We start from the raw sequence: 12,740 nt of genomic DNA, 5'->3' as shown, positions 1-12,740 counted from the left end.
GAAACCAGAGCATCACAGATATTCAGAGGCACTTGCAGAATGGCAACAGTGACCTGGTTGTGAACAAAAGCACATTGTGCTGTTGGGCGGGGCATCTATCATCGCAACAAGGTCGCACAGTCACACAAATGTGCCCAATCTCCCTTGGGTCAGCCAGTCGCACACAGCTGTGACTTCTACAGTGTTGGAACATTTGGACACTTGCATCTTAGGTGATAAACATATCACAATCATACGTATCACCACACAGCTGGACATCTGTGTTGGTAGTGTTGACATACTTGTCCACGAGTTGATGTACTCAAAGGTCAGTGCCCACTGGGTTCATCACCACTTAAAAGAAGACCATAAAAAGCAATGAAGGACTATCTGTAAGGAACTGCTGCTCATTATGAAGCCAGTCATGACAGTTTTTTGTTGAACATCGTCAGAGGTGTTGAAACATGGGTTCATACTTTGAACTGGAAACAAATGAGCAATCCACGGAGTGGCGCCATACCACCCGTCCTCCGAATAAAAAGTTCAAAGCTGTACCTGCAGCCGGTAAAATGATGGTGACAGTATCCTGGGTCTCTGATGGGCTTGTTTTGTGTGATGTCCTCCATCATGGTGCAATGTTCAGCTCTGAAGTGTATTGTGCTACCCCCAGGAAATTGAAGAAATGACTTCAGCATGTTTGTCACCCCAAAAATGCAAATGAACTTCTACTTCTCCATGACAACGTAAGGCCTTACGTAAGTCTGCACACCTGAGAGAAGCTCACAAACTGTAGCTCAGTTCTCTCACCTTCCAACTTTCATATGTCTGGCTCAGTGAAGGATGCAGTACATGGGAGGCAGTATGTGGATGATTTGAAGATTATTGATGCAGCAAAACATTGGCTCTGATGTCGACCTGTAGACTGGTGCCATGCAAGCATACAGCTCACCCCCCCCCCCCCCCCCCCCCATCCTCCCTGTAGTAAGGTGGCTTCTGGCCTTCACATTGTACAGAGCTTATGTTGAAAAATGGGGTTTTGTAACCAGAAGAGTGGGGAATAATATGGTGTATTGGAATCCTGGATAAAGCTAACCTGCTTTCAGAAGAAAATATGTTGCATTACTTTTTGAACGCCACTTGTGTCTATAAACTGGATTCCAAAAAATGTCACTCTAGGAAGTGTGCTTATCAGAGTTTGACTCAATTGCACAATGTGTCTTAAGATTTCATCACCAACAAGCATGAACCCCTAATCTTCTTGTACCTTTGTGCTATTTTGTTATTACTCCAGTAGCATTTCTGGATTGTTAGTGGAATATTTTTTCCAATTTAATGAATGATTTAAAAGTTATTTTTTAAGGTTAAAAATATTGTAATATTTAAAATTAATATAAAATTGGAAGGTAAGGTTGTAGGTTCACTTCTACATTTTAAGTGTTTTCTTTTAATGACAGACATTTTAGTTTCTGAAGCATGCATGTTTAGCAGCCCAGTGTATAATCTCTGTCATATAATCTTGTTACACCACTGAAAGACGCCCTTCATTTCCGATTCCACCCAGTATCATTATCTGAGATACTTCTTCTTGAACTGTTGCTGGGTTTCTTTCATTATCCTAAAAAAGACAAACACTGTCCAGATAGGCCTTGAAGGCCCAACAGTACTGACTTGCCACTGTGTCATCCTCAGCCCTATCCTCCTGTTACGTACATAATTCTGATGTCACCATCAGCTCTGTTTACAGCAGTGAAACAATATTACTGTAGGAAAGAATTGACACCACATATAAACCAGTTAAGCATTCCATCTTATATAACCACTGTGAAAATTTTCATAGCAACAGTTACAATTTTTAAATTGCGTACTGCGGTGTGTTCTACAGTAGTCAATTTTTTTACAGATTTCGTACCAAATGCTGTAGTTACCTGCCTAAGAGATTCTCACATATTTTGGATGTAACCTTTTTATGTGGTTAGGATATTTTACGATACAAGTTTACATTCGTAATTTTATGTAGTTTTCAAAGTACAAAGTATTATTGCTATGAAATGGCTTAATGCATATATCATAATAAAAATATTAGCATGTTTGTACTTTGCATGTGATAGATTAGAAAATGCTGTAAGGATATGAATGTCATTAGATAGTAATAAATTCATTTTTAAGCATTAACATTTTTGTTGGCAGGGGGAGGTTGTGCAACATGTGCCTTTTCCACATCACATTCGCTCAGCTGCAACACATGATTTGCATTATGTGCACCCACAAATCATGTACCAACAATTTCTGCGTGCGCAGGAAGCTCTTGGTGGACACATACCTTACCATATCCCAGCAGGTGAGATTACTTTTTAATTAAGAAGTTTCTGTATACCTTGCATGCAGAAAGCAAATTTAACATGTAACAAGGTGTTTTTCCACACACAGTTCTTTGCATTGAAATTCTATTTTGATCTGAATAAATATGAGGCTGGTATTAATATGATGACTGTGTAATTTGAAATAAGCTATTAGAAGCCAGTATTTAATGTCAAGAGTTTTGCAATTCCAAAAGCTATAAATCCAGCACTTTGTAAATAAGTTGATAAAATACTGAAAAAGTCTCAATTTTAGTTTTACAGTGCTATTAATGAAAATAATACGTGGCTGATAGCCAGAGTGGTCAGGCAAAATTGGTCTGCCAGATCCCATGTTTTTGTTCGAAGCAGCTGTGTAGTTTTCAGAACAAAACAAATTTTTCATGTTCCTACAGAACTTGAAAATTTCTGTTACCCATGTAGCTCTTGTTTTCATGGAAGAGTTAATCTGTGAATGAAAAGTTGGAATAATTAACACTTAAACATGTCAGAATAAAACTAAAATTCAACTTAATAGTTATTTGTAGTTGGTTAAAGCAGTTATTTGGAACAGGAATTGAACATAATGCAAATCTCTTTTTTTGGGGGAGGCGGCAGTATTTAAATTTGATATCAAATTCAGTATAAATTAATTAATTAACTACGGTAACAGAAACACCCTTTGGTGTCAGGAGCTAGAATACACATATGGCCATTCCTTGCCTGTCGTAAGAGGCAACTAATAGGACTCTTTTTATTTGGTCATGTTTTTACCTTGCTATTTTAACTGTTGTTTGGCGTTCTGAAGGTTTTTGCTATTTTCTCTTTCTTTTTTTACACTTTTCACCTCACCTTTTTTCCTTTTTAAATTGTGGTCACAATTTTTGGGTTTGACCTCCACTTTCCAGATTTTACAGAAGTGTGGCCCATTTGAGGAAGGGTGCCTTAAGCAACATTCAACAGATTTGTACCTGGCATATGCGGATAAAAATATCTTCATAGATGTCTACCACGACCTAATTCAGACACACGTTCCCAGCAGCAGCAGCTGACATCAGCGTTCTCACTGGCGACGTCGTTCACCTGGAAGAGCAGCGAATCAGGCATACCACTTCGATACACACAGCTCTTCAGTGCCAAATTCTGATGTCCTCCACGATGAACATCTGACCTCAGATTCTGAATTTTACTGTCCAGTTCTTTATCTGAAATGCCAAACAAAGAAGCAAGTTGGGGAAGTGCTTTGCATTTGGAGATGCAGTTTTTATAATATGTGAATATAGGACCCATAACGAACGTCTTTTGGTGAAATTCTTAAACTAGTTTAACTGTGTTATTTATTTGTCCAATCCATCTCCACAGACTGCTGCTGAATTTACACATCTGATTACTTTCACGCGAGACAAAACACCATGAGTATGCCTGCGAAATGACTTCTCACGTGGATGTGCATGCCCAGTAGAATATGTATGTGGGATTTGTGCCGCGTTGTCAGTGAGTGAAAAGGTACAGGCACAAGTGCGAAAAATACTTCTTGGAATTCTAGCATCGTGTTGCATAATCATGTCACGGGAACTTGCAACTTGTGCCACATCTCATTGGCTACACATGCTAGGCGCAAGTCCAAGCGACAAATCCCTCATTTTGAATGTAGCTTTACTGTGGTGCTTTAACTCTTCACTGTGCACTGTTACCTTTTGCACCTGCTAATTGAGTGAATCTATGTTTGCACTCAAAATCCAGCGCGGTAGCCAGTCCGTCGTGGAGGGGTTGTCATGTACCCTGGGTTGTAGCCCCCAGACAATGTAGGGATCACATTGCAGATGCCTGATCAGTAACCTCCCTGTGTCAGCCTAGGAGTATGTATCTACCCACTTCAGGGCACCAGGATTCCAAGCAGTGGCTGCTGTGCCAGGTGCCTTTTGCCTTGGTGGGATAGTGCCCACGGGGAGAGCCTCCGATCAGAGTGAGTGTCATTGGGGCAGATGGCCAGCAATGAAATGAATCAAACTTAGTGGTGGCCATACCAATATGGTCATCTCAGCAGTCAGGAACAGTGATTTTAATGCAGAGGTTTACAATCCTATGGCATTTCTGTCTTTGACCATGCCTCAAGACAAGAGCCAGGTAAGGAGGATTGGAGTGGACAGTTTGCATAATTCTTGGTGTGTTTCCAAAACTAATGGTGAATCTTTCACTACAACAATCAGTTTTGGGGGTTGCAGCAATAGAGAAGGTGAGAAATGGGTGTTTGCTGATCAAAACATCGCACACTGACCAATCACGGAGGCACGTAAGGCCTGTGTCAAGGTAGAAGATATACTAGTCGCCATTTCTCTTCATAACAACCTAATAGAATTCAAGGTATTACCTTTCGTCAGGACCTAATGCTACAAACTGATGAAGAGCTGCGTACTAATCTGGCGCAACATGGGGTCCATTTTATTCACCACATCCAGAGGGGACCCAAGGATAATAGAGTGAACACTGGAGCTTTTATTGTAGCCTTCAAAGGCAACATTTTGCCAGAAAGGGCTGAGGTCCTGGTCAATAGATATGATGTCAGGCCTTATTTCCCTCCTCCCTGATGAGATGTTTTAAGTGCCAAACGTTCAGACACATGTTCTCCTGCTGTTCTAATAAGGCTATCTGTAGGGCATGTGGACGGGCGTCCCAAGAGGGCAGCCCTTGTCACCAACACCCTCAGTGTGTCAACTTTCTGGAACTGCACCCCCCTCGTTCGCTGCAGTGCTCAGTGTTCAAGACAGAGAAGACAATTCAAAAGTATAAAAAGCTTGACCACCTGTCTCATCAAGATGCAAAGAACTTCATGCGAACTGAAATGATCTTAAATTTTGTGACTGTTATGTCGCAGTCCAGCGCTCACGTGATGACAAGGTCTCGCAGACACCTCCCAGCCCTGGTCATATTCTAGGGGCTGCCGTACAGGTGGGGGAGGGAATGTCAGCTCCCTTGCTCCCTACAACTATAGCACTGGTGGTTCCCACACCTAGGCCAGAGATGCCATTCATCCTCTGGCATCATCACGGATGAGGACACCTGTGAAGGTGCTCTCCCACTGCCCCATAATAACCCCCCCCCCTCCCCCCCCCCCTCTCCCCCGACCAGGACCAGCAGCGAAAGGCCAAGGCTGTGGGCTGAAGAAAAGTATGGTCCTCTTCACTCCTGAAAGATAAAATGAGGAAAACTTTGCAGAAATCAATGTAGGATAAGCAGAAAGATGATAAACTAGTTTCTGAGGCTTTGGATGTTCCACCACCCATTCCTGCAGAGGTCGAGCCTATGAACATTGATGACATATCACACAATCAGGTGGACTACAACCTGGTTGCAAATGAATCACACTTACCTTTTCCATTCTCCACTTTCTCAGACCTGACTCCAATGCTACTATTGTCCTCTAACTGAACTGTCATTTAACGGCTACTTACTCCGTAGTTGGCATAGCACTTCAAGAAACACAGTTTACAATAACACACCTACCCGCTCTGAAAAACTACAGACCCTACTATACCAGTCGCATTAATGTTGAGAGAACATCTGGTGGGATCTGTACCCTCATACGCTCTGATATTTCCAGTGAGCAGGTGCCCCTTACCACTGCACTAGGGCCTGTGACACTGTCCTGCAGAGGCCGAGTACTACAACACCTCCTTTCGGAATTGGATACCTGTGTACTCAACACTGGAGCTGCAGCACGTTTCACTGCAGCCCACAGAACATATTCAGCTATTGATCTCACAGTTTACAGCCTGAGTATCTTAATCCTCATTCAGTGGCGTGTCCATGCGGATCTTGGTGACAGTGACCGTTTTCCTATTGTTCTCTTCCTCTCCACTCACAGACATCTGGAGCATGTCCACTTCGGAAAGCTGACTGACAGACTTTCTCCTCTATAGCCATTTTTGCAGCCAGTTGTGTGATGGGCATTGACAAAATTGGTACAGGATACTATTGTTACTATTATTCATGCTGCAGCAGCAACGATACCCTACTCCTTCGGCTTATCCCAACAACCATGGTGGTCTGAAGATATAGCCACAGCTATCGGGGAACGCTGGAGGGTGCTTCAGCAGCACAAATGCCATCACTCTATGGGTAATTTAATAGAATTCAAGAGACTACAGACAAAAGTGTGGTTTTTAACAAAGAAAAGGAAGTGCAAGTGTTGGGAGAAATATGTATCATCTATACGATCCCATACACCACCGTCCCAAGTACAGACTAAACTCGGTCACATTTGTGGCCATCCACCAACTACAGCAGTTCATAGCATTTTTGTCAATGGTAACATCTACACTGATCCCATGGTACTTGCCAAATGTTTTACGGCACACTTTGCTAAAGTGTCTGCTTGCAGTAATTACTATCCTAATTTCCTGATCCGGCAACACCTTATTGAGTGCCACGTGCTATCCTGCTACACACACGGCTTTGTATCGTACAACGGCCCTTTTAGATATGGCTGCTGGACTCGACAAAATTCACAACCAAATGGTCAAACATTTTGCCGACAGCATGAAATACATCCTCAGGCCTTTTAATTGTATTTGGCGGAAAGGAGAATTTTCCTCTCAATGACAGGAAGGTATTATTATTTGTGCTCTGAAACTGTGAAAGGTCCCACATAATTTAACTAACTACTGGCCAATCCCTCTGATGAATGGGCTGTGTAAGTTATTCAAACAAATGGCCATCCGCTGTCTTTGTTGATGACTTGAAGCTGGAGGGCCACATCATGATTCCAAAGTGGCTTTCTGACATTCCTGTCTACTACAGATCATCTAGAATCTGCATGTGCTACGCTTTCGCGCATCGCCAACATCTGATTGCAGTGTTCTTTGACCTACAAAAGGCATACAGTACCACCTTGCGACATCACATCCTGTCTGCACTTACCTGAGTGGGGTTTCCGGGGCACTGCAAACAGGAGTCCCAGAGGGATTGGTTCGAACTGTAACGCTGTTCACTATCACCATCAGCCTCATCCTGCGGCGGGTACCTCCATGCGACCACAAATTACTTTTATCCTGTCTCATCGTGTTGTGCCTTTAGCCCCCCTTGTGCAAGTTGCTGTCTGGATTATCACTATTTTCCTTTACCTATTGTGTTATAACTACTGTCGCATACTTCTTCAAACTCTTGACTTGTTATACAGTTCGAGCAGCCAAGGCCCCACTTTTTCACTTTTTACCTTTTTGTGCGTTTTTCTCATGAAATAGAGGAATTGATGACCCAGTAGTTTAGTCCCTTTACACACATAATCATCATCATCTACAGTAACTCAATAGAGCATGGTGTTATGTACAGAACTTACCATAAATAGCTTTTGCTCTTTGAAATAGTGAAGCATTTTAAGTAAGTTCCCTTTGTACAAGTTATGATATCTGGTGAACTAGTTTAGCTCTTGTGGCAAGGCAGCATTCTAGACATATTGTACCTAAAATGGTATGGGCAGCAGTGTTAATACTATTTTTCTTATCAGGACCCTGTTCATTGTGATCCTCGTAGATTTGAAGTGGGCTTACATTGTGATGAAATGGCTGAGACCAGGCTGCAGATTTTGTATTAACAGCGTTATAAATTCAAGTTTACATGTAGAAGGCCTGAAGATTAGTAAACATCCTTTTATTTTTTTTAACACAATAGGTAGGCTATTGAGAAGTAATGACCGTATTTTACATACTATAAGACACTACAGATCATAATATGCACCTTAGTTTTCAAGCAATTTTTAAAAAAATAACATTTTTGTTATTAGATTGCAAAGCCAGATTTAAAAAATGTACTTTTACGGGTAATGCAATTCACTTTCAGTCCAAGTTCACTGGCATCATAGACTGAAATGAAGCATCATAGGCTAGTTGTTCTGGGTTTGTGATGATAGGGCAGGAGGGAGACAGTATTTTCACGCTTGTGAATCCCCACACCGGTGCACTGCTGGTGCCAGTTGAATCCAAATTGGCCAGATATAGATAGGTTTCCTGTGGTATTGAATATTTGGCCATTTTTAAGACTGGTGGGAATTTTAAATTGAGCACTGGATATTTTTATGTTAATTTCAAGTATATGACTAATTTTTTATGCATCTCAGTGTTTATAATGTCATCAACTGAACAGGTACATTCAGTAGTATATGTGGACACCATCTGCAAAATGTGTTGATAGAGTTCGTAGCAAATAAGTAATAAATCAGAACATCATGCATGATGCTGAGGTTTTTCTGGTTGTACACTGAAAATGTAAAGTGATAAACTTACTTCATACTGCTACTTTATGGGCTTGTCAGCAAGAAAATGTTTTGCCAGTGTTTGAAATTGTGTGTAGTGTTTGTTGGAAGTTACCAAGTGCTTTCGTTCTCAAATACTGAATTAATGTAGTATGGATAATTTGTGTGTATTATGTTGCCTCAAGACATTGTGGTACCTTCAGGGCTCAGGGTGCTGCTGTTTGTTAATAGTTACGGTATTGTTGACTGTGGTACAGTGATTGGATGATATTTTTTGATTTTGTGTGTGTGTGTGTGTGTGTGTGTGTGTGTGTGTGTGTGTGTGTGTGTGTGTGAGACGGGCGGGAGGGGAGGAAGGGGGGTACAGAGTTCCTTTTCGTAATGGGCTATAAGTTACAAGTACTCAGCACTGTGTTTACAAGCAGTCTGTGAACTTTTAACCAACAATTCTCATGGTAGCACTACATAGAGTGCTCATATTAGCAGTGATTAGCTATAGCTAGCATGTGATGAGGTTTGAATCTTACAGTTGACCTAATTTTATTTGCCTTCCTTTCAACTATTGTGTACAGTACAGTACTTCGTGTCTGTTTGAATGTATCTTGTTATGCCATGCTGTCAGATACGCATATTATAATCAACCAATTTGAGTTCTGTGTTCTGTGATGTCACTTACTGACCATGGTCATGGCCCATGATGGGTTCTACAAACTTTTGATATAGACTAAATGTTTCGCAGAAACCTGTTGTAAATTGTGAACTTCTGTATCCACTGAAATTCCATTTTTGAAGACAGATGCTATTTGCTATTAAGGGAAGAGGGAAGAAGGCATTCTATTGGCTTCAAGTGCACATTTATGTCTCGTGACAACGATTATGGGTCAGTCAATCCTACTCATTGTCATCCACATGGCAAGTTTTGTTTACGTGGTACACCATAGTTTGACCTTACTGCATCCAGTTGTAATTTAAATTAGACTATATTGTGTATGCAGACAGTACAGTGAAGATCTGATGTTCTAGAATAAGAGTTTGAACAATTTTTGGATTTCTTGCCATGATTCCGACTCATATCAAAATTAAAACTGTGTCTGTATTCTAGAACAACAAAATCAGGTTTTGCATTTTCCCCTTATTTTCCATCATATTTACATCTCTATTATAATCCCTTATTCCACCTCATTTCTGTATGTTAACAGCAGGCATATCATGAATAGTTAATTTTGTCATAGCACAAAACTACCCACAGGATGTTGGTCTACTCTTATCAGATACCTCTCAAAAGAGCAACCACAGCAGACATTTCTGGTGTAGAAACCAAGCAAGATGGCACACTGCTTAAGACTGGACTTCTGTTCTGGAGGCTGGCAGTACAACCCTCTCCCCATCTAACTACCCAGATGTAGGTTTTCCTTCGTTTCCTTAAATTGCTCAAACCAAATGACGCAATAATTGCTTTGGAAAGAATGTATCCTATGTCCTCCTCCAATCTGAGCTTGTTTTCTGTTTCTAAATGACCTTGAGATGGGTCATTAAACCCTAAGCCTCCTTCCTGTTTTTTTAGGGTAGAAGAAAACCACATGAAATTCCAACTTAATTCATGTATTGGTTAATACACTTACTAATGAAAGTAGTAAATCAAGAATTGAACTAGAATTTTTACATCAATTAAAATGAAGCTGCAAATGAGGTATAATATATCTAAAGTTATTGCACAAAATTTGAAAATAAGCAGTCACGAACTATAAATAAGGGAAGTGCATAAATCATCATCATCATCTTCTTCTTCTTCTTCTTCTTCTTCTTTTTTTTTTTTTTTTTTTTTAAAGATAGATGGGCCAGAAATCTGAACATTTGTTGTACAAGGGGAAATGATACTAGCTTGCATTGTCAGGCTACAAGAAGTTAGTCATTGAATATGAATAGGAATTTCATATTTTGTGTCGCACAATTGTTTTGCTTTTAATATAGAGACTAAAGTAAATATTTATTGACCACTACATGTTTCATATTGTGTTTTTAGCTATTACATTACAATGGCAGTTTGGAGCCAGTATATTCAAGCTGAACAGTGAAAGACAATATGTCAATGCTTACCAAATGCAGTTGAAATTTTGTGAATGTGAACAAAAACATTGCCAAAATACAGAAATTAAAAATTTCTTGCAAAGTGATTTAGTGATAGGTGTGTGTTACAGTTTACAATTTTACTTTTGGGATGCTAAAGACATTCACCCATGTGGAAGTTCATGATAAAGTACCTTTTTTGGTTGTGAGTTATTTCTAACTGAATTAACATAGGATAGATTAATGAACTAGCTTATGTTGAGGCCTCACTTAGTCATTCAAGTATAAAAATTTGATTGATGTAGTTACAAAAGAAAGAAATTGAACTTGCCAATGTCATTTAACGACCTTTCCTTTCTTTTTATTTATACTTTCTAGAGTGTGTCTGCCATAAACGTAGAGAAAGTTGTCATTTCAAACTATCGGGTGGCCTTTTTGAATCATTGTGCATAGTCACTGTGGTCTGCAGATAGCACTGAGAGACTGAAGTTGCTCAAAGAGTGGAATTATCTGTTTGTTCTTGATATCCAGCATCCTTTTGGATTCCTTGTCCTTTCATCACTTGCTGTGAATGTGGCAATCCTCCACTTCACCATTTATGTTAGAGTTTTTAATTTAGTCTATGTATTGTAGATTTAAGTCTTTCCCGTTAAACGTTGTATGAAGTCAATTTTTTGAGAAAGAAAAGTTGGTGTAACATTTTCCATATCATTTGTAAGGGAACTTTATGTCCTTTTTTTTGTTACAGGAGCTGTTCGTTCTCCTATTCTGCCTGCAATTGACATTAAGTGTGCCGATGTAGATGAGGATGCCGTACACGGGAGTAGCCCACCTCTCGAATTACGGAGGCCGTCAAATGCTATTCGTGGTAGTAGTAGCAGTGTGCGTGGTGGTCTCACGTCACCTCACGACCGTACTACTGACTCACCACAAGTGGCTACGGTATATCGTATGGCAGCTCATTACACCCCGCCACCTGGTCGGTACTACGGTGAACCAGGTGCCGAACCTCCACCGGCACATCTACCACCACGTGCTCTGCCTCGACATCACCATCCCTTACCTGGTTCTGAAGCACCACCAGGTGGACAACCAAGACTTCAGGTTGCTACACCACCACATGCTAGCCAGGTGCCTCCACAAGCTGATTCACTGCTTATGTTATTGCAGGTATGTAACAATTGTATTCCCATATATTCAGTTTATATTGTCATTTTGTTATAATTTTTGTAAACTTGTGATACACATGAGAGATAAGAATGTCTGGTTTTCAATTGCTAAAGTAAAAACCATACAAGCCAGGAATGGTGAAAAAATGATGCTTAATGCCAGAGGTCTGCAGACGGGGTATTTTAAGTATTTACACTAGAGTATGCAACGGTCCTGAAATGAAAAAAATAGATATTTATTTTATTTATTTATTTAAGACATCTGCTTTATTGAACCTGCATATTGGAATGTTGCCACTAAACAAATTAGAACTATAACAGAAATAAAATTTTCTCAAAGTTATTCTCTCTTAGAATTGTAATTTTATTTATTTATTTGCTAGCCGCATTTGAGACTGGAATACAAAACAATATTTTTGCTAAAACAGATAGCTTTCAAAAGAGACGACTGTTACATTTCCAACACTCAAGCGAATCATCATCATCATCATCCGTTTGAGTTAAATACAGGTCAGCCTCATCGGTAGATCATCACATAGTTCACAGTCCAGTCACTCCGGAAACAGGCTTAATTTTTTTTTGTTGGCTAATGCACCTGACACCTTCTAGATGGACCGAAATAAATACATAATAAATAAATAGAACACTAAAACAGAATAAGGTATTAATGCCATGTTATAATTTTATTCTAGTCTAGCTGGAATTGACATTTCTTTACAAATTTGATTCACAGCATTCCTACGTCTGCGTCTGCATACGTACTCTGCAAGCCATTCTGTGGTGCAAGGCAGAGGGTACCGTCGGCCGCTACTAGTCTTATTGTTACGGTACTTATGTGAAACACACATTTGCGGCAGCAGAATCTCTCTGCAGTCAGCTTCAAATGCCAGTTCTTTAAATTTTTTCGATAGTGTTCCATGAAAAGAATGCCGCCTGCGC

General features: G+C 40.2%; 1 protein-coding gene across 1 annotated transcript in view; it reads left to right on the top strand.

Moving 5' to 3' along the window:
• The window catches only part of LOC124594435 (protein split ends-like), a 364,635-nt gene that overhangs the window by 315,048 nt on the left and 36,847 nt on the right, over positions 1-12,740 (top strand). Inside the window, exons 18-19 of the mRNA XM_047132811.1 lie at positions 2,167-2,317; positions 11,381-11,802. Of these exons, the coding sequence (XP_046988767.1) occupies positions 2,167-2,317; positions 11,381-11,802 (573 nt within the window). The remainder of the gene's footprint in view (positions 1-2,166; positions 2,318-11,380; positions 11,803-12,740) is intronic.

The sequence above is a fragment of the Schistocerca americana genome, chromosome 2 (assembly GCF_021461395.2).
Source record: "Schistocerca americana isolate TAMUIC-IGC-003095 chromosome 2, iqSchAmer2.1, whole genome shotgun sequence".
In the NCBI taxonomy this organism is placed as follows: domain Eukaryota; kingdom Metazoa; phylum Arthropoda; class Insecta; order Orthoptera; family Acrididae; genus Schistocerca; species Schistocerca americana.
The sequence above is the reverse complement of the archived record's forward strand: the minus strand, read 5'-3'. Positions and strand labels throughout refer to the sequence as shown.